The 25,002-nt window shown below is 41.0% G+C and overlaps 1 protein-coding gene across 2 annotated transcripts in view; it reads right to left on the bottom strand.

Annotated features, from left to right (window-relative positions):
• The window catches only part of LOC121879220, a 27,248-nt gene extending 2,433 nt beyond the window's left edge, over window positions 1-24,815 (bottom strand). For both annotated transcript variants that reach the window (XM_042385817.1, XM_042385816.1), the window contains exons 1-21: window positions 24,529-24,815; window positions 23,921-24,229; window positions 22,176-22,439; window positions 21,152-21,466; window positions 20,495-20,836; window positions 18,731-19,000; window positions 17,916-18,203; window positions 17,427-17,696; window positions 15,685-16,047; window positions 12,550-12,804; window positions 11,580-11,894; window positions 10,910-11,185; window positions 8,907-9,194; window positions 6,397-6,663; window positions 6,034-6,318; window positions 5,059-5,346; window positions 4,439-4,798; window positions 2,834-3,091; window positions 2,251-2,538; window positions 1,713-1,866; window positions 1,205-1,323 (exon numbers count right to left, since the gene is read on the bottom strand). In XM_042385817.1, coding sequence (XP_042241751.1) covers window positions 1,205-1,323; window positions 1,713-1,866; window positions 2,251-2,538; window positions 2,834-3,091; window positions 4,439-4,798; window positions 5,059-5,346; window positions 6,034-6,318; window positions 6,397-6,663; window positions 8,907-9,194; window positions 10,910-11,185; window positions 11,580-11,894; window positions 12,550-12,804; window positions 15,685-16,047; window positions 17,427-17,696; window positions 17,916-18,203; window positions 18,731-19,000; window positions 20,495-20,836; window positions 21,152-21,466; window positions 22,176-22,439; window positions 23,921-24,229; window positions 24,529-24,799 — 5,845 coding nt within the window. In that variant the 5' untranslated portion in view covers window positions 24,800-24,815. The remainder of the gene's footprint in view (window positions 1-1,204; window positions 1,324-1,712; window positions 1,867-2,250; window positions 2,539-2,833; window positions 3,092-4,438; window positions 4,799-5,058; window positions 5,347-6,033; window positions 6,319-6,396; window positions 6,664-8,906; window positions 9,195-10,909; window positions 11,186-11,579; window positions 11,895-12,549; window positions 12,805-15,684; window positions 16,048-17,426; window positions 17,697-17,915; window positions 18,204-18,730; window positions 19,001-20,494; window positions 20,837-21,151; window positions 21,467-22,175; window positions 22,440-23,920; window positions 24,230-24,528) is intronic.
• Window positions 24,816-25,002: the final 187 nt, after the last annotated feature.

Below are 25,002 nucleotides of genomic sequence, written 5' to 3'. Positions count from 1 at the left end.
GGGGTTTGGTCAGGTCAGACAGGAAACATGGGTCTTAGTCAGGTGAAATTAGTGCCACCCAAACAATAGTGCCACCCCAACATTAGTGCCACCCCACCATTAGTGCCACCCCACCATTTGTGCCACCCCAACATTAGTGCCACACCACCATTTGTGCCACCCCACCATTTGTGCCATCCCAACATTAGTGCCACCCACCATTAGTGCCACCCACCCCACCCATTAGTGCCACCCCACCATTGTGCCACCCCAACATTAGTGCCACACCACCATTTGTGCCACTCCACCACCATTAGTGCCACCCCACCATTAGTGCCACCCCACCATTTGTGCCATCCCAACATTAGTGCCACCCCACCATTAGTGCCACCCCACCATTTGTGCCATCCCAACATAGTGCCACCATTAGTGCCACCCCACCATTTGTGCCACCCCAACATTAGTGCCACACCCCATTAGTGCCACACCCATTGTGTGTGCACACCCCATTAGTGTTAGTGCCACACCCCATTAGTGTCACACCCCATTGGTGCACACCCCATTAGTGCCACCCCATTAGTGTCACACCCTATTAGTGCCACACCCCATTAGTGCCACCCCCGTTAGTGCACACCCCATTAGTGTCACACCCCATTAGTGCCACACCCCCATGGTGCCACACCCCATTAACCCCCATTAGTGCCACCCCATTGGTGCCACACCCCATTAGTGCCACACCCATTGGTGCCACACCCACACCCCGTGGTGCCACACCCCATTAGTGCCACACCCCATTAGTGCCACACCCCATTAGTGCCATTAGTGCCCGTGGTGCCACACCCCGTGGTGCCACACCCCATTGTGTGCCACACCCCATTAGTGCCACACCCATTAGTGCCATCCCATTAGTGCCACACCCCATTAGTGCCACCCCACCATTAGTGCCACCCCCATTAGTGTCACACCCATTCATTAGTGCCACACCCCATTAGTGCCACACCCCATTGGTGCCACACCCCATTAGTGCCACACCCCATTAGTGCCACACCCCATTAGTGCCACCCCATCCACCAGTTGGCCCTTAAGTGCCACACCCCATTAGTGCCACACCCCATTAGTGCCACACCCCATTAGTGCCACACCCCATTAGTGCCACACCCCATTAGTGCCACACCCCATTAGTGCCACACCCCATTAGTGCCACCCCAACATTAGTACCACTCACCACTTGGCGGGACGGGGTCATTAATGGTGATCTTCAATGGGTCGCCGCAGTGATTGTCGTCTACACACGCTTGTATGGTCACCACGTTCCCCATCATGTTATCCTCTGTCAGCGTGAAACTGTGTGGTAAAGAACAGCGGTGTGAGTCTTCCCCTACCTCTCTCTCTTCTCCCTTGACCATATTTCTTTAATCACCCTTTTCACTGACAGATAATATATATAAAACACTTGTGGATGTTTATTAGTTTGTTAGTTTATTTGGTAATGATTTGTGATGGTTTTAATGAAGTGAAGTGGTGGAGATGTTGTTTATACTATGTCCAGTGTATGTGTTTACTGTTGAGACTCCGGGGCGGTGAGTGCAGGGTCAAAGGTCAAGGTCACGGAATTGATTATATGGATAATTTCTACAGTATCTATGTATAGGATAATACAGAGCTCTCCTCCGTGTATAGAAGGGTGTTTGTATATACTGGGAGGCTCTAAACACACTGTAACATTTCCTCACCTGGTTGGGAGAGTCACCTTGTGTTCGACCCGTATGTCTGTGAGAATCGCGTCAGAATACAGACTCAGGGTGTAGAACTGGGCGCCGTCTACTTGCTGCCACCCTACTACCACCTTGTCGCTGCTCTTGATAGTCTGAGTGAGGGAAGTGACACCTGGGAAGGAACACAGACTTAGTTAACATCATATAATAGCTTTACACGTTTGGTCAGATGGTTCACGTAAAGATTAACTGTCCCGTCCAACCCTGAGCTTATTTCAGTTGATAATTAAACACCCTTATGTTACCTGTAGGGGTTAAGTTAGGTTAATCTAAAGGTGAAGTTATCTGGGGTGCCAAATCTTCACGTCATTGGAGTAGATTTGCGAGTTGGTTGAAATGAAAACAACGAGGGAATTGTTGACAAATGGGTCATTACTCGTACGGTAGATTGGGTGTGTTAGTTTCTCCAACATCAGAAAGTATAAACAGTTGCAAACTTAATCATGAATCTAAACTAATTGGTTTTTCATTGAATACACGAGTAAATGAAACTCACTGGGGATAGGTTTTATTGTGAAATTAGACTTGAAAGTGGTGTTATCAGAGGACTTAATATTAATCTCGTAAGGCACTGGATCCACCACTCTCGCCACTAAGTCCTCGAACACTACACTGCAATCATCCACTGTTTTGTGTCCCGAGCAGATGTGTGGTAGGCTTCTTTTCAGCTCGTTGTTCTGGTAGACGGAGATGGTGTACTTCTGATTCTTCTCAGGTGGGGGGAGCTCCCACCATGATACTTTAATACTTGACTCTCCCACCTGTTCGGGGACTTGATTTATACCTGGAGGAACGTAAAGACAAAGTTGTTGATGTCCTGATGCTGTTTACACATACCTGTACCTACACAACAAAATTACAATATAATACAAGCAAGTTTTATCAGTTTTTTTTTCTCTCTCTCTCTCTCTCTCTCTCTCTCTCTCTCTCTCTCTCTCTCTCTCTCCTTTAATTTCTGTATTTTAATCTTTCATAACCTCTTTTGTCTATTCCTCTCCTTCACTTTTTGTCTATCTATCTATCTATCTATCTATCTATTTATCTATCTATCTATCTATCTCAGGTGTTATGTGACTTACCTGTGAATGTTGCATCTACAGTGGCAGGATCGCTGTAGCTTTCATCGCTTACAGTTCTTACCGAGACCTTCCAGTTTCCGGGACTACAGGATAACGTGTAGGAGGTCTCGCCTTTGACCTGTATGTGACCTTGTTTGCCCTCACCGTCAGGAGTCCATTCCACTAAGAAGTTGAGCTTCTGTATCGAGCTGGACCAATTTACTACGCCTTTAGAGGAGACTTTCAGGTCGATAGGTGCGTCCAGTTCCTTGTATGAGCCTGCAGAGAGTAGTTAGAATTACGTTAGGTTTGGTTCTAGGTTGTTTAGGTTAGGTTTAGTTAGGTTAGGTTTAGGTTTGGTTGGGATTAGGTTAGGTTTAGTTAGGTTAGGTTTAGGTTGTTTAGGTTAGGTTTAGTTAGGTTAGGTTTAGGTTGTTTAGGTTAGGTTTAGTTAGGTTAGGTTTAGGTTTGGTTGGGATTAGGTTAGAGAGAGAAAGAAGAGAGAGAGAGAGAATATAAACAATAACACTAACTTGCCTTGCTTCACTTTCCCAAACAAACACACACACACACACACACACACACACACACACACACACACACACACACACACACACACACACACACACACACACACACACACACACACACTTGATACAATTCCCTCAACTAGTTCTTATTTACACGGACAGTAATTATCATACACCCTAAGAGGTTACAAAAGGTCTATTACTCATTCAAACTGACACTTAAATCCCTCGAGACAGATTAGACTTGTTGACAAAATACCCAAAACACCTGTCAATATCTGTCATCAACTTGTGGGTCCTACATATGATTAGTTTATATATAATAACGCGGCTTTTTTATCACATTTTATGTCTGAACCACAAGATAGTAAAAGAAACTCGCTAATACAAAGAAAAGATGATTGAAATTTGATCACTTTTGATGTTAAAATTCCAATCATCTTCACCTAATGGTCCTCACGTGTCCAGGGGAATATGTTCGTCTCTGTACAGGGTAGATTTGTTTAAACCATTTTTGTTTTATATAGATATTTTTTTTTTGGCATTATCTTTTTTTTTTTCTAAGTTTATATCACATAACAACTTTGGTTATTTACTTTTTAAGAATAACAATGTTTGTTTTTGTTCGGCTTCCCCCCGTAGCTGGCGACAGGGTAGGTGGTATTTACATCCTGGTTTTTATAAAGTCATGTCTTCTATAGCAAATTCATCTGGTGTTATACTACAGTACAATATGTGTTATTTACACACAATGAGAGACTCACAAAGGCTTCTAGAAGGTTTGAAAACATACCGATATATTTCTTGTATTTTCTAATTTTAACCATAAGGTCTAAAAACTCTCGCAATGTACAGTACGTGTTTAACCCATTAGGGGTAGAGTGTAGAGCGAGTTTAGGCAGTCTCAGAAGCCCTTTGTCGGCGTTATCTTGGCCACCAGCCTTACGGAAAGAATTTTAATCTGATAACCTTTAAGATTCTTGACCCACGACTTTGAATGAAATATTTGAACAAATGTTAAGTCACCATTACCAACACCGACGCCTTCACAGACCATAATGGTGTTGGTGGTGATAATATCTACAGAGTAACTCACTGAGGTCTGAGGTTTGACAGTCCGGCTGCCCCACAACGCTGTCCATCACGGCGGAGATACAGAAAGAGTATTTCTCGTTTTTATCCAAGCCGTCGATCTGCACGCTGGTATCAGAAGCTGGCACAATGATGAAGCCTTTTGAGTCGTCTTGAAGCTTGTCGCTCTGTGTTCTGTGAAGCCGGACAAGGGAAAATGGCGGAAGACGGTCCACTACAGTTGATTTCGAGTAAGTTTTGGTCCAATTGACGTAGAAACCGGAGACTTCTTTGATTGGTTCTAGGGGTGGCTGCCATGTCACTAGCACGGCGTCATCCGCTGTGGTTTTAGGCTTGTCCCCACTAACTGTAGGGACATCCACGTCTGTAAGGAGACGAAAGAGAAATATAAAGAAAGATGAATAGGAACCCGAGAAGAAAATTAATGAAAGAAAGATACAAAAAGAAATGGAATCTAAGTCTTCGTCGAATAATAAGAAATAGGATTAATATCTAAGATGAACCTTACCATTTGCCTCAACTTAATATACCTAATCAAACCTGTCCCTCTCAGGTCGCATAATGATGTTGAATCTTAAGGTGAAATTTAGCTATGGGGGATTAAATGATCAGGTGAGGACGTACCGTTGTTAGATGAGACTTGGATGATGTTACTGCACACCTCCTCGCTATTGATCTTCGGTAGGGATTTTTGAGCCACCACACATGCTGTATACTTCCCCGGCTTGGGCATAGCGAAGGTGTGAGAGCTGCTGGAGGTTGAGGCAGAGTAAGAGTTTATGGTCGTGTTGTCTGCCGAGCGGAAAGTCACGTGGAAGCTGTCGACAGTTGAGGCGTCCTCTAGTAGGTACCAAGAGGTGATGATGTGCTTCTCTTTGATGGCCGCGTGTACCGTGCGGTCGACACTCAGGACTGACGGGAAGATAAATGGTAAAGTAATTGACGGGAAGACAAGGAGGAGGATTAACTGACGGGAAGACAATGGAGTGGATTAACTGACGGAAAGACAAGGGAGTGGATTAACTGACGGGAAGACAATGGGGTGGATTAACTGACGGGAAGACAAGGGAGTGGATTAACTGACGGGAAGACAATGGAGTGGATTAACTGACGGGAAGACAAGTGGATTAACTGACGGAAAGACAAGAGTGGATTAACTGACGGGAAGACAATGGGGTGGATTAACTGACAGGAAGACAAGGGTGGATTAACTGACGGGAAGACAACACGGGAAGACAAGGAGTGGATTAACTGACGGGAAGACACTGAGGATTAACTGACGGGAAGACAAGGGTGGATTAACTGACGGGAAGACATGGATTAACTGACAGGAAGGAGGAGGATTAACTGACGGGAAGACAAGGGGTGGATTAACTGACGGGAAGACAAGGGGGTGGATTAACTGACGGGAAGACAATGGGGTGGATTAACTGACGGGAAGACAAGGGGATGGATTAACTGACAGGAAGACAAGGAGGAGGATTAACTGACGGGAAGACAAGGGGGTGGATTAAAAAAAAATATCCAAATGAGATTGTCAATACACAAGACACGCGTTTCCCCTCACAGATGGCGGTGCACACAGTCCTGTCTACTCACAGATGTCATTCCAGGTGCTCTCTCCGGAGGCCACGATGCCGCCGTCATGATTGAAAGCAGTGACCAACATCCACAGGTTGATGTAAGCTCCCACATCCACTTTATCACTACTGAAGACGCAAACACCCCCATCTGTCTGCGTCTCCACACGGGCCTTGGGTGTGGTCTCCAGGTACACGGGGCCCTTCTGCAGCCCCAACTCGTACCTAGCGGCGCCTTCCACCTTCGGGAAACATACCCTGAGGCGATCGTCCCACTGGATACTGTGAGTCTTCAGGGAAAGATCTGTAAGGGGGGAGATAGGGGTGAGACTCTTGGATCTCTCTCTCTCTCTCTCTCACGATGAACACTTTACCCACCCACCTGGTATATCCACTGTGGCTACATTGACCTGCATCTTCTGAACAGTTCCTTGGTTATTCTCCGTGACGTCAATACGCCAGTTATCTTTATCGTCATTGAGGTGAAGGTAGGTGAGGCAGCGATGGCCAGCCTTACACGGCACTTGGCTGGTAGTGTTGTGGCTGCCAAGATCTATGGTGTAGGTCACGTCACCGTTGTTGTTGTTGGTCCACGAAGCCTTAATTACTTTACCACCAATTTGGGTCATTTGGAGAGTTTCTGACATATCTGTATAAATTCAGTGGGTTTAGATATGCTATTCTGGAGGTGTATTATTGGTATACCTGTATGGGTATTGTATATCTTTATCGTCTATGTTTATCGTTTACCTGCATAGTTTATGTATATTGTGTGTCTATAGTCTATATACATGTTGAACTGTATACCTGGATTGAAACGATTACAATGATAATGTAATTGATTATAATTATTTTGCTTGTGTTCAAATACTATTACAGCTGACAAATGAAGATAATTGATTGCAGTTACCGATTATGACTGTTTGTTTAACTAGATGACGACATCCCCCCAATACTGTACTGAAGAGACGTTCTGGGGGGGGCAGAGGAGGAGGGACACCATGGCAGCAAGACCTGGGTTATGGTCCTGCCAGTACTGTAATGAGTGGCTCAGACGGGATAGAGGAGTGATCCAACTAACATCTGGTAATTCTCTCTCCATTATCTAAACCCTGTACAGTACACCTCTTGTACACCTGGTTTAGGGCGTCAAATATTTGATTTAAAATTTTGTCGTTGTCTGTGGCTGAAATTTCCGAGAACAGCGAAAAATTAGATTGTTGTGCTTCTGAAAGAGTTGCAGCCGGACATCAGTACACCCGCCACTGGTCCGGCACACAAGGTCTAATATAACTAATATACACTTATTGTGGTCATACATTTTAACTGTAATATTTTATCAATTGTATTGTTACGTTCAACATAGCTAATTGCAATTACAATTTTGTTAGTTAAAATTACTCTGGAATTGTTTGAAAAAAGTTTTATTTAATTTGAATCATTTACGATTACCCTTTATGCACGCAGAATCAATGTAAAATTGTATGGCTATTTTACTGAATAAATACATCTATATAAATTGAACTATTAATAAGCGAAACTAGTTGAATCTGACACCATGTACAGTATATTCTCGAGGTATATATCATTATTTCATATTTAATTTTAATAAGAGTATAATCATGTATTATTACTGCACGTATTGTACGGTATATGCATTTACATAATATAAGTGAAGAAATACTCTGTTGACGTCTCACTGGGTCGTTACAAGAAATACATATTAGTGTTGCCCCTGACCCGCTGATTTGTGACTTTCGAAAAGTGTTCTGGTATACAGTATTAAATATTAATTCAACAAAATATGTGATGAAACATTTATATTTTATTATTAATTTTTTCATACTTATTTTCCTTCAATGAACCGTGAATTATAAAATCAATAATTTATTTTTTAAATGGTAAAAGTGTGCCGCCCGACCGCACCAGTGTCTTACCTTACACCAAACTGGAAGTGTTATGTTGATCAGTGACCAAAGGCGAGAGGATTTTCACCTAAAATTACTAACAATGAAATTTCGTGGGAGTTTCAGTGCAATCATTTCCAAGAAAAATAATTGTGTGAAAGAACGAGAAGGACGAGAAGACATGGAAAATTATCTCAACAGACACAAATCAGTTTTCTTGCGACGCGTTGTAGAAAAGTTTCAACCTTTCGCTTGTAAACTAAAACCTCATCAAGGCCAATAGTAGTGTTTTACGTGATTAATTATAAGTGTGCTAAGGTACAGTATTGTGTTAATTATACTTTTCATTTATTGGTGGTAATTCAAGTGTGATTAGCGTCAAACGACCAACTGTGACGTCACCAACCACCGTCCGTAAGTAAGTGAATGTTATTATGTTCTATTATTTCTATAAGCTAATAAATTCGTCTCTGGTGATGAACATATTATTATCTCTCTCCCTCTGTGGTGATGAGTGTATTATTCTTTAACATATTTACCATAAAATCATTTAACTTACGTCAATGTTTTCGTAAAAATTATGACCACAGTGACGTCACAGGAATTCGTGATGGCAGATGTGTTATTTTGACTATGATTCCAGTGTTGGTTTAGCAGTTTTTGTTTTATTGTTTATTTTGAGAGTTATCTTATAATTGTCACCCTTTTTTGTTTACCATAACTACGTTTATTCTCGTCCTGGCCAGCGTAGAGCATAGTTAGAACTGAATAATGTCGATCTATATACAATACCTAATGATACATGTTTTAATAAACCTATATCTTGTTAAAAAAAAAACCTTAATAAACCTTGGCAGCCTACCCTCTCCTCCCCCCCGCAAAGTCAAAACAACATTAACAATAATTACCCCGTTATTTGTCCTAATAATGAACGGTTCTTATAGAGTCTGGCAACTAAAGTCCCCCAAATGCAACATCAACTTACCCAGGAGATACACGTTAGTCTCCAAAACAACAGTACGATTCTTGTCATCAGTGTAGGCGAGTATCCTGAGTTGCTGGTTCACGTTGACACTCAAATTAATCTCACTGAAGCATTTGTTATTCAGGGTTTGGGTCTTGCTGGAGGTCTTTCCCACCATGTCTAATATGACTAAGTTGTAGGTGGAGGTAGTGCTCACATCGCCGTCAACACATACCTCAAGTACGTGGGTGTTATCGTGGGTTTGAAGCGTCAGTGTGGCTTTCCTCGAGGGTTCTGGCCAGGGACGAACTTACGTAAAAAAGATTAGATCAGGAAGGTGGTAAAATTAAATTGTGTTTAGATTAAGGTTAGTTTATGTTGGTTATGTCAAGAGGAAGTTGAGAATAAGTTAAGTGGGATTAAGTTTCTGCTTAAGTGGGATTAGAATAAATTTAGAGTTGTGTTAGAATAAATTGATGTTAGGTTAAATTCAGGTTAAGAGTAAGCTTAAGGTTAATTCTGGTTGAGTTTGAGTAAGCTTAGGTTAAATTCAGGTTAAGAGTAAGCTTAGGTTAAATTCGGGTGAAGAGTATGTTTAGGTTTAATTCAAATTGACTTAGTGGAAGCTTGGTTTAAATTCAGGTTAAGAGTAAGCTTAGGTTTAATTCAGATTGCGTTAAGAGTAAGCTTAGATTTCATTCAGGTTGAGCTAGAGTAAGCTTATGTTAAATTCAAGTTGAGTTAGAGTAAGCTTACGTTTAATTCAGGTTAAGAGCAAGCTTAGGTTTAATTCAGGTTGAGTAAGCTTAGGTTAGGAAGGAGTGAATGTGTGAACTGTGACACTATTATAGTCTTTGTGTTTGGTACCTGAAGGTCACCGATTGGTTGTTATGCAGCGTGTGTTCTTCGCTGATTGGCTCTTGCGTTTATTGGCTGTCACCTTGTCTAGGGCTGTCATTGGTTGGTTGTCACGTTTTCTAGGACGGTCATTGGTTGGTTGTCACGTCGTCCAGGGCTGTTATTGGTTGGTTGTCACGTAGTCTAGGTCTGTTATTGGTTGGTTCTCACATTGTCTAGGGCTGTCATTGGTTGGTTGTCACGTCGTCTAGGGTTGTCATTGGTTGGTTGTCACGTCGTCTAGGGCTGTCATTGGTTGGTTGTCATATTTTGTAAATTTGTCATCATTTGACCCAAATATATTGTACCGATATGGTTGACTGTCAGATATAGTGTACCCCGGTATGGTTGACTCAGATATAGTGTACCCCGGTATGGTTGACTGTCAGATATAGTGTACCCCCGGTATGGTTGATTGTCAGATATAGTGTACCCCGGTATGGTTGACTGGATATGTACTGTCAGATATAGTGTACCCGGTATGGTTGACTGTCAGATATAGTGTACCCCGGTATGGTTGACTGTCGATATAGTGTACCCCCGGTATGGTTGACTGTCAGATATAGTGTACCCCGGTATGGTTGACTGTCAGATATAGTGTACCCCGGTATGGTTGACTGTCAGATATAGTGTACCCCGGTATGGTTGACTGTCAGATATAGTGTACCCAGTATGGTTGACTCAGATATGTACCCGGTATGGTTGACTGCCAGATATAGTGCCCGGTATGGTTGACTGTCAGATATAGTGTACCCCGGTATGGTTGACTGTCAGATATAGTGTACCCCGGTATGGTTGACTGTCAGATATAGTGTACCCCGGTATGGTTGACTGTCAGATATAGTGTACCCCGGTATGGTTGACTGTCAGATATAGTGTACCCCGGTATGGTTGACTGTCAGATATAGTGTACCCCGGTATGGTTGACTGTCAGATATAGTGTACCCCGGTATGGTTGACTGTCAGATATAGTGTACCCCGGTATGGTTGACTGTCAGATATAGTGTACCCCGGTATGGTTGACTGTCAGATATAGTGTATCCTGGTATGGTTGACAGAAAGACCCCATGATTGGCTGTTATGACGCAACCATGACAAGTAAGCCTGACGACCACCATAGTACTTACTTGGCGTGTTGCTTTCCATGTTGAAAGATGCAGCTACCACATTCTTGTCACCATCAGTACCATCTTTCTTCACACTGGCGATATATGAATGGCCTGCTGTCACCGAGATGAAATACACATTGCATTTCTTGTTGTCTTCGGCCCCACACTGTACGGTGCTGGTATTGAATGCGCCTCCATTGGGTGTTACGTTTATCTTATACAAAGTGTTTTCCTTGGCTGCGAAACGTACTTCAAAAGCATCGGCCGTCAGCTGCTGTACTGTTGTCTTGTAATCTGCAAATGTAGGGGTTGTATGTGTGTTTGTGTGTGTGTGTGAGAGAGAGGAACGATTAGCTTCACCGTATTGCTACTTTCGTTCTGATTGTGTGGAAAATAATACTTCATATTGACATCTTAATAGCACGGAACAAAACCTCATATTGACATCTTAATAGCACGGAACAAAACCTCATATTGACATCTTAATAGCATGGAACAAAACCTCATATTGACATCTTAATAGCATGGAACAAAACCTCATATTGACATCTTAATAGCATAGCACGGAACAAAACCTCATATTGACATCTTAATAGCACGGAACAAAACCTCATATTGACATCTTAATAGCATGGAACAAAACCTCATATTGACATCTTAATAGCACGGAACAAAACCTGACACTTACCTTCGAAGTCAACAACGACAGATTCTTGAACTTTAGACTCAGCTGTCACTCCCACCACCAACAATACCAGATCAATTTCCTCTTCTGGGATAGTGAAAGGAGCAGTTGTACATTCGGTTTCATCCCCGGCTGTAGACCTCCTGCTCGGCGTCAGAGCACACGTTTTCGGGTCCTTGAATACGTCACTGTCGCTCGAATTATACTTCACTACTTCTACTGACGAGGTTTGCGCCTTGTATGTGGTGGTCACGGATAGAGTTGCTGTCCTGTCTGGCTGCTGGTACGTCAACAGTACTTTCTGTGGTTTGCTCATAGCTGCGGTGAGATGAGGGAGCACCTTATTTCACCTACAGTCACCTTACTTCACCTAGTGTCATCTTTTTTCACCTTAATTCACCTAAGATCACCTTACTTCACCTACCATCATCACCTTACTTCACCTACCATCACCTTACTTCCCTTAGTCTTATCTAAATTCACATTTTTTTTAATAATATTTTTTTTTTCTGTCTTAATTATCAGAGGCAGCTCTAAGGTGCATGCAGCGTCACTCGGGCCAACCCTCCCACCTGATCGAGTGAACACAATAGACACACACACACACACACATACACACCATTTGATCACACGGCATCTATTAGAAGAAAAAATACAGGGTGTACCATAAATTATTACCCTAAACACAGTGGTAGACCATGCTTTAATCAGGGTAATTATTTATGGACACCCTGTATATACAAAATTATCCAGCTTCATAATCGTCTCCACCAAAACAGAAATGAGTTAAACATGCTCTAAAATGATGGTTATTGGCTATTTTTACTACCCAGTATATTAAATTACCAGACAAATATATATTGAACCTTAATATGTTTGTAATTTCTTATATTGTGTACACCTCATCTCCACCTGGTCTTTCGTGAACAGGAGGGAGGAAGGGAAACATAATGACACATAATGATCTACTTACGAGTAAATTTGTCCATGGGTTGCGTATTATCACATTGGTCCAGCATCTCATCTGGGTATTGTGTGTTGGTTCCCACTTTCTCGCGACAGAGATTTACAGGATCATTAACATTCTTAGCTTGGATGCGGTACTTTGTTGTTGTTGCATTATATGAGTTTCCATTTACTGTTAGCGGCATCTCTTGCGTCTTGACTCTGAGTGACGCGTCATTTCCGGTTTGAGCTCCAACTAATGTCACTTCAGGGAATTGAATCGCTGAAAAAGAACAGTTAAAAAATATATTGTAAGGAAACTGGTGAACATCAGTAACTAAGAGATTCAGTCCATAGATTAAACTACTGAATTATTAATAGATTTGATCATGTGAAAGAACAGAAGGGGTAAAGGTTAGACTGTTGACGGATATAAGATACTGTAGCTCAAACAAAACCTTCACTGGGTCATGATACTTGATTGGGAACACTGAGGAACACAGACGCTAGAGCGGTACAATTTACCTTTAGGCTCGTGGCAAGGTACCGTTATTGAACACTGGGAACACTGAGGAACACAGACGCTAGAGCGGTACAATTTACCTTTAGGCTCGTGGCAAGGTACTGTTATTGAACACTGGGAACACTGAGGAACACAGACGCTAGAGCGGTATAATTTACCTTTAGCCTCGTGGCAAGGTACCGTTATTGAACACTGGAACACTGAGGAACACAGACGCTAGAGCGGTATAATTTACCTTTAGGCTCGTGGCAAGGTACCGTTATTGAACACTGGGAACACTGAGGAACACAGACGCTAGAGCGGTATAATTTACCTTTAGCCTCGTGGCAAGGTACCGTTATTGAACACTGGGAACACTGAGGAACACAGACGCTAGAGCGGTACAATTTACCTTTAGCCTCGTGGCAAGGTACCGTTATTGAACACTGGGAACACTGAGGAACACAGACGCTAGAGCGGTACAATTTACCTTTAGGCTCGTGGCAAGGTACCGTTATTGAACACTGGGAACACTGAGGAACACAGACGCTAGAGCGGTACAATTTACCTTTAGGCTCGTGGCAAGGTACCGTTATTGAACACTGGGAACACTGAGGAACACAGACGCTAGAGCGGTATAATTTACCTTTAGGCTCGTGGCAAGGTACCGTTATTGAACACTGGGAACACTGAGGAACACAGACGCTAGAGCGGTATAATTTACCTTTAGGCTCGTGGCAAGGTACCGTTATTGAACACTGCCTGATAGTGTATTAACATAAATGGAGTACTGTACTGAGTGTTTTGAAACTGGTCCGTAAGTGCTGCCATCAGACACAACTCAGTGATGGTTTATCCCCATTTGCCAATGAGTGCGGAGTGTTAGAGACACAATTTGACCTCATAGCTTTTAACTTATACAGTAATGTTTTATTAATGTAATCTAACCTTTTTTTTTTTACGGGAATTAGCCCACGCGGGCACAGGTTACTGACCCACATTGGGGCGTGGGGGGCGAAAATGTAATAATAATAATAATAATAATAATAATAATAATAATAATAATAATAATAATAATAATAATAATAATAATAATAATAATAATAATAATAATAATAATAATAATAAATAATAGTCATAATAATTCATAATAAATAAAATTTATGATAAAACAAACAAAAATAAAATAATAAAATAATGATGATAATAATACAGTAACTGTAATAATAATATTATTATTAATAATAAAGAACTATAAATACAAAAATGAAAAAAGATCAAAAGTGAGAAACGATATATGTATGTTGTGGTAAGAGAAACAATTGAGACCCTGCAATTGTGTGTAAATGAAGCAGAAAGTCAGATGAGGAACCTGGGACTTGGTCACAATTCTTGTGGTGCCATATGGCAGCAGGGTCTACCATGAGCCAACACATTATGCTTCCAATATCTTCCCAGGCGGTAGTACCTCCCTGTTTGGTAGCTGCCTATCTACCTACTACCACTAAGATGTGACAAAGCCTAAGAGGGTTATGTTGAATATGGAATCACATTTCTTTTGCAAATTATTATTGTATAGTCAGTTTATCTAGAGAATCCTCGACTTCAAATTCATGTACCCCCTGATAATGACCTGTCTTATAGTTAAGTGGTTTTGAGATTCTTATAATACGGCAACAGTCCAACCCTGACCATTTTTGTTTAGAGGGAATAGCCCACCCGGGCACAGGTCATCGACCCACAACAGGGCCTGGGGGCGAAAAAAAAAAGAAATAAGAGTAAAAATAATTTAAAAATAGAAAATAAAAAGTTTGTATGAGTATAGAAACACAGAAGAAGCAGAGCATTCCACAGTTTAGCTGTGTGGGAAAGAAGGAGGTACTATAACGAGTTATTATAGTGTGACCGACATCCACGGAGAAATGGTGGGCACCGCGGGCAAGACGAGTGTTACGAGCCATGTGAATTTTAATTTATTAAATTTTGGGGGAGAATTTTGAATTTTTTATTTATTTTCTCAGGGATGCCAAATCCACCAAACATTGCCCGTTAAAGTACCTGAAAAAGGGAGAGTGAAGCAACAGTGCAGGGAAGAGAAAGGGGAGAGAGATTGTCGACTAAAGGAGGAGAGTTAATAAGACGAAATGCCTTTGATTCCACCCTATCTAATAGTTGGACAGAAGAAGAGCCGCCCCAGATATGAGAGCAGTACTCCAAGTTAGGACGAATGAATCCCTTATATACTTGGAGCAACTGCTCAGGAGTGAAGTAGCTCCGGCATCTGTACAGCATTTCCAGCTTTCGAGAGGCAGCTTTAGCAATGTTGAGGATGTGTGGCTTCCATGACATATTAGAGGAAATGGTGAGGCCTAGCATATCTATTTTAGAATTTGGCAGAATGATAGCATCCTGAAATGGGATTGGTGGGAGATCATCTAATTTGGAAAGTGCAATTGGCAAATGCTGTGTTTTATTACTATGAATGTAACCAAGTTTCTACCTCCCCATTCGGAGAAGCTGCACAGATCTGCATTGATAGATCAAATGATGTAATGATCTCAGCTCTGTGTAATCCTCTCCTCACTAGGTTCACCTGAGCTTACACGCCTATCTGTCTGTCTGTCTGTCTGCCTTACCTAGAAGCTCCCGAGGGTGTCTTACCTTCCAGTGTGATAGAGGCTTCACCGACGTCTGATGAATCACTATTTTCATGCTTCGCCTCTATCAACATATACGATATTTCTGATAGTGCAACATCGTCTCCAGGGACTGTGAATGTATAATTTTTTACGTCCTCCTTCTTAACATCGCCCGTCTCGTCGGAAGTCAACAAATCTTCGATACCCTCATCGCCGTTAACTTTAATGATGACTAAAGTTACCGAGGAAATATCGGTTACTCCCTTCTTTGCTCTTACGGTGACTGACACTGTATGTGAAGTTGCTTTTACGTTGCTTTCACCACTTGTAGTCGTGCTCCGGATCTCAGTCACTTTGTTAATGACGAAGGTTGGAGGTGTAAAAGCTGAAAGGAAGAAAATATGCTAATTGAATTTTTATGTACCGTATATCATAATAATAATAATAATAATAATAATAATAATAATAATAATAATAATAATAATAATAATAATAATAATAATAATAATAATAATAATAATAATAATAATATCACCTCAGACTAAAGCTTTCGTTCCTTAATTCTGACACCTTTAGTTCAACCCCAGGACAAAACCAAGTGATATCCTCACTCTTTACGGCTTTATCGTTACAGAGCCAAGACACGGATGATACCCACACTCACGTAACTCAACACCTACTACAGTACTTATACCAACCTGATAAGAATTAGTGTGATATTGTTTGATTTTTTTAAACATAAATGAAAAGTGCCACAATACCATCGCTAATAAGACAAATTAGATGATAGCTGTGTTAGTTAATTTTTATTGAGATCAAGACCTTATTCTCACCTGCTAGATTCATTAACCTTTAAATGACTCACAGATTTTTGGTCTTTATTTACGAATGGCAAACCTTGGCCCTGTGTGTGTGTGTGTGTGGGTGTGTGTGTAATAATAATAATAATAATAATATTAATAATAATAATTAACGGTTTATTGAAAGAGCTTGGCAGTCAGAAGGCTGAAAATACACAGTTACATATTTGGGGAATGGGTTTCGAATTACAAATAATATACAAGTAACATAAGTGATACAAATAAGATATATAATAACTAGATGGGGAAAAGCTCAAACTACAGTGCATTTCAACATAGTGACAGTGCAAGAGTAGTAGTATTTACTGGGAGTGAATACACTGGTTTATTACAAGTTATTGATAATTTTTACAATGGTTGGGACTGGGCTGTTCTTATAGCGATCAGTTCGTGCACGTATGGGCTGGATGCGGTTGTGGTGTCGAACAGCAATTCTTGGGCTAGGGATCTCAGGTGGTAGTAGGAGCCGGTGTCGAGGATGGTGTAGAAGCTTCTTACCAAATTTGCAGATGAGGTCGTGTGTGTGTGTGTGTGTGTGTGTGTGTGTGTGTGTGAGTGTGTGTGTGTGTGTGTGTGTGTGTGTGTGTGTGTGTGTGTGTGTGTGTGTGTGTGTGTGTGTGTGTGTGTTGAACTTCCTAGTGTGCGTGTTGAACTTCCTAGTGTGTGTGTGTTGAACTTTCTAGTGTGTGTTGAACTTCAGTGTGTGTTTATTTTATTTGATGTTTAAAGAGCCTAATGCTACCTGGGTGGGTTAGGTTAGGTTAGGTTAGGTTAGGTTAGGTTAGATTAGGTTAGGTTAGATTATGTCAGTGTTAGGTTAGGTTAGGTTAACGTGAGGAAGCTTAATCATTAGGTGAAACAAGCAAGCTGAGGTGTCTTTATATTATGTTAAACTGACTCTTACTTGGTTCCGACTCTTGGACGTTGAAGTTAAGTTCCACCACGTTTACTTTTCCTTCCGTTTTATTCTGCACGCTGATCGTCTTACTGCCAGCTTTCATGGAGACGAAATACACGCTACACATGTCCGCTTCATCAGAACCTCCACATTGGTAGTCAGTGTGGTTAAATCCTCCACTCTCTGGTATGGAGATGGTGTACTCTTGTTTGGTCTTGGTTGCAAATTGTACCTTACAAGAGTCGGTGGTGAGCTGATCTACATTGATTTTGTAGTCTGTAAGTAAAGTAGATGTTTATAATGAGGGCCTTGTTGTCAGTATTACCAATGATAGCAGCAATCTTACCCTAACCCAGACATAGATCTATCGTTCATACCATTGGCATTTCATCTATATCAGATTATACTCGTCGTTCTTTGTTACGTTGTTATGAGCTTTATTGTCCAGTTTAATTCCTTATCATCATCATCATCAACAAGTCTTCAATAACTCACCTTCAAAATAGTTTATGCTCGACTGAATGTCGTCGTTAGCTTTTGTGCTCACGACCAACAGTTTGTAATCAGTCACTTTATCCTTCACTGGTGCTTTTGGTACTTGGCAGTTGTTGTGACTGAGATCGCTGCAGGTGAATGTTGGTTTATTTATCGTAGTACCGTCTGCTGGATCGTAAAACACCACCTCGACTGACTTAGCATCCTTGAAGTCTGCGTCAACGAGGAGCTTCACTGTTTTGGAACTCTCACTTGGATACGTCATGGTAATCGCTGTTATGGATGGCTCTGTAATGGAGGTTGAATTTGGTGTTATTAACGTATAGTTTTATTATTATTATTGTTGTTTGTTTATGTTATTACCGTTTTTATTATTATTAGTTCTTTTTTTTTTACTATAATTTCAATTCGGATTTCCATGAACAATTGAAGTTATTTCCACTACCTTTTATTAGAAACAATAGACACTGCAGTCTAATAATGACAAAGCTGTGAGACTAAGGTTAACGATATCAGAGAACAAGAAACAACGATTATGGCATCAATAAGTGGAATACTAAGAATGGCGATAATAAAATCATATGAGGTTAGAAGATGATGATGAAGATGGAGAAGACAAAGAAGAATAGGAGAAGAATAAAATGATAATGATGATGATGATGATGATGATGATAATGATGAGTAAGAAGATGAAGAAGAAGAGGAGGAGGAGGGGATAACGATAAAAAATGATAAAGATGAAGATGATGGCGGAAGAGGAAGGAATGGCTGACAAGAATAAGATGTAAAACCAAAAAAGAGGATGTTCTACTAACTCTCCTTTGACTCAGTAGCTTTGATTTGGTCGTCACAGTGCATTAGACTGTCCTTCTGTTGGTCGGTATACTTCAGTTCTTGACACAGTGGACTGGGATCACTGGGTGTTCTTTTGTTGTCTAGGCAGTAGCAGGGAGACTCATCACACTCGCAGGATGCCTCGTAGTCTAACTGAACTTTACCCTCTGATGTCTTGTTGTAAGTGATTCGGAACGCTTCGAAGTTTGTCCCGTCTATTTGGCCCACTCTCACAACTTTGGGTGCAATATCTAGAAGAGAGAGTGAGGGCGAGAGAAATGGTTCATTGGAGGTTTCATGGCTGGTGAGTTATAAGACTATGGGGAAAATACAGACTTCGGAACGCTTCGAACTTCGCCTCCACTGTGTCACCCGCTCCCATGCCTACAACTCAAAGCATTCTTCACTAATAAATAAGAAAGAGACTATTATTATTTTTTCATGTATCAAGAAGGAAAACATGGCCTAGTTAGATAAAAGATATACTAGAATAATACTAGATAAATTTAATGGTTTCTTTTAATGCTATTTAATGTAATTGAATCTGATTAACCGTTCTTAAACACCGTGACGCAACGTATTGGAATCTGGGAATTATGGAATCACATTGCACCTTGTAAGCATTCCTACTAAACCTTTAAATGTATATGTTTTGCACGTTTTAGAAATTCTGGCTAGATCCGGGAATATAGGAGTGCAATTTAGTAGTTCTGTATTTTAGCGAGTGATGAAAAAGACCAGTTCTAATAATGACTGCTTGTTGTTTTTCTTCAGGGGTATAACTTACACGGCGCTGAAGGATTCCCCAAATGAGCAAATTCTGACAGTGCGCAGTATCATAGTTTAAAGCAGAGTGGTAGTAGTATTTTGGTGTTGGTCCTGAAATGCCTGATAATATACAGAACACATACATACATCAACATACACATGAACACATACATACAGTAACATACACATGAACACATACATGCATCAACATACACATGAACACATATATACAGTAACATACACATGAACACATACATACATCAACATACACATGAACACATACCTGTATATACAGTAACATACTGTACACATGAACACATGTATATTATGATGTACACATGAAGACACATGCATATAATGTATACATGAACACATACACACAATAACGTACACATGAGAACACGTGCACTAACACTAAGACACTGACCTTCTAGTGTGACAGTAGAGGTCAGGTCACACCTACACTAAGACACTGACTTTCTAGTGTGACAGTAGAGGTCAGGTCACACCAACACTAAGACACTGACCTTCTAGTGTGACAGTAGAGGTCAGGTCACACCAACACTAAGACACTGACCTTCTAGTGTGACAGTAGAGGTCAGGTCACACCAACACTAAGACACTAACCTTCTAGTGTGACAGTAGAGGTCAGGTCACACCAACACTAAGACACTGACCTTCTAGTGTGACAGTAGAGGTCAGGTCACACCAACACTAAGACACTGACCTTCTAGTGTGACAGTAGAGGTCAGGTCACACCAACACTAAGACACTGACCTTCTAGTGTGACAGTAGAGGTCAGGTCACACCAACACTAAGACACTGACCTTCTAGTGTGACAGTAGAGGTCAGGTCACACCAACACTAAGACACTGACCTTCTAGTGTGACAGTAGAGGTCAGGTCACACCAACACTAAGACACTGACCTTCTAGTGTGACAGCAGAGGTCAGGTCACACCAACACTAAGACACTAACCTTCTAGTGTGACAGTGGCATAACCAGCCGCCACAGCAGCTGAGGTGGCATCGTGAGCCACTACCATGACAGTAACTTTGCCAGCGACGAGTCCATTATCCTGCATTTTCGGAAATGTGTAATCTTTTGAGGCTTCAGTAACCCCTTCTACCTCCACACTGTCAACATAGGTATGGACACTGTTATCACCCTCATCGTAAACAATGAAGGAGAGGGTAACATCGGTGGCACTTGGTATAGCCTTGTCACATTTTACGTTGATTACTGTCTTCACGGGTTGTCCAGTGGGGTTTGACTGGAGTTTAAACGTCATGTAGTTGATGTTCAGCTTGGTAGGCAGATCTGGAAAGCGACAAACGTATGTGATTATGAGTGTTGTTGTAAAGTTCTTATTAGTGTCATACATCCACTGTATTCATCATGTATATTATATGCCATACATCCGCTGTATTCATCATGTATATATTTATCGCACTGAAGAAGATCGTCAGTGTAATCTCGTGTTATTAGTTCAACAAATTGTATCACAGTCTATGAAGTTAACAAGTCCAGTGTGACGCGATCAAGGCTAAAGAAAGAAAAAACATCGTCTATTTGGTAACATGTGGAGACCATTCATGTAGGTCTCAAGAACAAGAACAAATCAGATACACTCACCCATCAGACTGTCGATCGTCGCCATCTCTAATGACGAGGGAGGAACAGCTTTCGACACTATTTTATTGAGGGGGTCCGCATTGTCATTATCTTTAAACGGTTGAATAGTGACAATGTAAGGTTTGCTCTCTAGATGGAGGAAATAGACGTAGCAATGAGTGTCTCCATCATTACAAGTCACTTCCGCAGTGGTGAAGGATGGCTCAGTTAACGTGGGTTCACTAAGCGTTGCAAAGTATTTCAGTTTATTTTCTTGTATCGTCCATTTCATCTCTATAGTCTTGCTTGTGATGTAAATGCCATCGATGCCAAAATCTTGAGGAGAAAAAAAAAATACAGTATTACAGTTTTATTGCATCCGTTGAGGAGAGAAATACAGTACACATTAATGAAGTACACTTGTAGGTCTCATAGTTAACAGAAATTATACTTCAACAGCTGTGATGATAATACTTCAAGGTAGAATAATTTAATGAGGACAGGGGTGGTCGGGTTATGGGGGTCCAACCACAGCTTGTAATAGTAGTAATAAACACCAGAGAATCGAGGAACTTACACACACACACACACACACACACACACACACACACACACACACACACACCATCTTGTCTCGCTCACTCAGGTATTAATAAAAGCTCTTGATTATAGTGTAATGGTTGAATGTTTCAACGGTAGACTCAAGACTGATCAACGGTAGACAGAATACTGATCAACGGTAGACTGAATACTGATCAACGGTAGACAGAATACTGATCAACTGTAAGCCGAACAATTTATGTCACTCTTCTATATTTTGATATTTTTGTCTCGCTTTCCCTCAACCACGTGACGCCAAGCTTGTTTGAAGGAGATGTTGGCAGCCTCTAAACAACTACTACAACTAACAACACCAACAACAACAACAACACTAATAATAATAATAATAATAATAATAATAATAATAATAATAATAATAATAATAATAATAATAATAATAATAATAATAATAATAATAATAAAAGCATCCTTATTTCCCTCTTACCTTGGAGTGTATTGACTTTTGATTCTAACATCGTGTGGGGATTGTCATTCTTGTACCCCACCACCAGAATATTTACTTCGTGGGGTCCTGGTTCGTACCCAGTGAGTGAGCACGTCAGTGTAGAAGGGTCGAGACTTAGGCATGCTTGTACTGTATTCCCCCAGTAATTCACAACATCGAACTTATCACTTGCGGCACCAGACGTACCCTCAACTGTCGTCTGTGTTGGTTCGTACTCCAGTTTTATCGATGTAGGTGTTGGTTCTGAAAAGGTAGAATAGGATATATGTGAGAATTCTGTCTTCAAGGCGATGTTTTTAGATTGACCCTTGACTTTTAATAATTGGGTCACTGAACTAACTCCTTGGGCTCTGGATGTTGTTAGTTGGGTAAAATGCACATTACTTTTACTATTTTGGCAATGTTGTGTGTGTGTGTGTGTGTGTGTGTGTGTGTGTGTGTGCGTGTGTGTGTAGTGGAGATGCTTACGTAGATACAAGACAACTTAATCATCATATGAAGGCTAGAATGACCTAAGAATGTAACCGATATAGTAATTGGTGTAAGGAAGAAAGGCAGGTCATTACAGGTCAAAAAGGTCAAGACAGATCAGGGCAAGCCAACAAAGGTCGTGACAGGTCAACTCAGGACAGGTTAACAAAGGTTAGTGCAGGTCAACATAGGTCAGGACAGATCACGATAGTTTAGCAGGTTAAAAACAGGTAAAAAAGTCAGGGCAGAACAACATGGTATAATGCAGGTCAACACAGGATCAGTGCAGGTCAAAACAGGTCAGTGCAGGTCAAAACAGGTCAATACAGGTTAACACAGGTCAGAACAGATAAACACCGGTAAGAGATGTTAGCAGTAGGATACGACTATTGAAAATGAGCCTCATTAAGCTTGAGTGAGAGTTAGGGGCAGTGAGGATACAGCACACTGCACACTAAGCCTTTGGTACACAAGGAGAAGGCATGACCCTACACCCATTCGCAGTTGTGTGAAATGGGTGTGCCAGAAATGCAAACCAGGGATACATAAGACATGAAACGAGCTCTGTTCCCACTCAACCACCCCACTACGATAATCAAAACATACTTCAGGTCAAATTGAAATGGCTCAGGTAGGAACAAACCTGATCAGAGCAGGTTAGTACAGGTCAGAACAGACCAGAACAGAACATAATTATGAAGGGGGATCAGCATAAGTAAGGGTAGAGGGTAGGTCAGTGTAGGTCAAAAGAAAGAAGGTCAGAGTAGGTCAAAGTAGGTCAATAGAAGGTAGGTCAAAGTAGGTCAATAGAAGGTAGGTCAAAGTAGGTCAATAGAAGGTAGGTCAAAGTAGGTCAATAGAAGGTAGGTCAGAGTAGATCAAAAGAAGGAAGGTCAGAGTAGGTCAAAGTAGGTCAATAGAAGGTAGGTCAGAGTAGGTCAAAAGAAGGAAGGTCAGAGTAGGTCAAAGTAGGTCAATAGAAGGTAGGTCAGAGTAGTCAATAGAAGGTAGGTCAAAATAGGTCAATAGAAGGTAGGTCAACAGAAGGTAGGTCAGAGTAGGTCAACAGAAGGTAGGTCAGAGTAGGTCAACAGAAGGTAGGTCAGAGTAGGTCAACAGAAGGTAGGTCAGAGTAGGTCAACAAAAATAATCACATGGAATTTACACAGAGAATTACAGCTGACATTAGACATATTTAACACAATAGATATATGATTTTAAATTTTAACTCAAAACCAGAGGCTTAAACTTACGTGTTGTGGTAGCGTCTATTATGTCCACTGTGTCTCTAGATACCACCACTGTACCTGTAACTTCACCGTCGTTAACTATCACATTTAGTATGTTACGGTACACCTTGAGCTTCCCTGTGGTGATTGGGTTTTTTAGAAGGAGATATTGTATTTGTGTTTCGAATGTAGAGCGGTAGTCTATTTCCACCGGGTGTTTATTATCTATGCTGATAAAATCTTCTGGTTGGATCTCTGATGGGCATGTGAGACGTAGCATTTTCTTGTCCCCGACGATATTGGCAGCGGTACATTGAGGCAAGTTTGATAAATCTGGCATAAAAGGAAGACTGGATTAAGTTAGGTTAGGTTAGGTTAGGTTAGGTAACGAAAAATTGATGAGTGTAAATCCCCCTCCCCACCAAGGAGTTAACAGGGATGGTTTATATTTCACTAATTCAGTCAAGTATTATATCTAAAACAATTATCTCTCTCTCTCTCTCATGGAATAGTGTAAGTGAGGTAGAATGATATAGTGTGTGTGTGTGTGTGTGTGTGAGAGAGAGAGAGAGAGAGAGAGAGAGAGAGAGAGAGAGAGAGGTAGGGCGAGAGGGAAGGAGAGACGTTCTTACCTGGCTTAGTAAATTCTATGGAGCCTCTTCCTGTCTGCTGAGTGCCGTCTTCGTCTGTATAGAGTCTCAGTTCAAACACTATATGATCAGCCGTCAGTTTTTGCGACAGGTCTTCGAAGGTTAAACAGTTTGACGGGATAACGGTACCCTTAATGGTATCCTCAGTCACTGGATCTTCGTCGTTGATGTATGTAAGTTCAGCGAGCTTGTATGAAGTCAGGTCGTCCTCGCAACAGATTTGAAATGACGTTCCCAGAATTACTTCATTCATCGTCACTAAGACAACCTCATCTGAAAGAAAATGAGAGCAATTTATACATATGTATTTATAGAAGTAGAGTAGGTTTTATATACATTTATGGATGATGTGAATTATAAAATTATCTATAATATTGATAATTGGGTTAACGCTAATTATACTTTTAATATGACGGTGTGTTAATATACAACTCATCTGGTCATCTTAGTTACAAT

Source organism: Homarus americanus, unplaced genomic scaffold, assembly GCF_018991925.1.
Source record: "Homarus americanus isolate GMGI-L3 unplaced genomic scaffold, GMGI_Hamer_2.0 scaffold19824, whole genome shotgun sequence".
Lineage (NCBI taxonomy): Eukaryota > Metazoa > Arthropoda > Malacostraca > Decapoda > Nephropidae > Homarus > Homarus americanus.
Note: the sequence above shows the minus strand (reverse complement) of the source record. Positions and strands in the feature narration are given on the sequence as shown.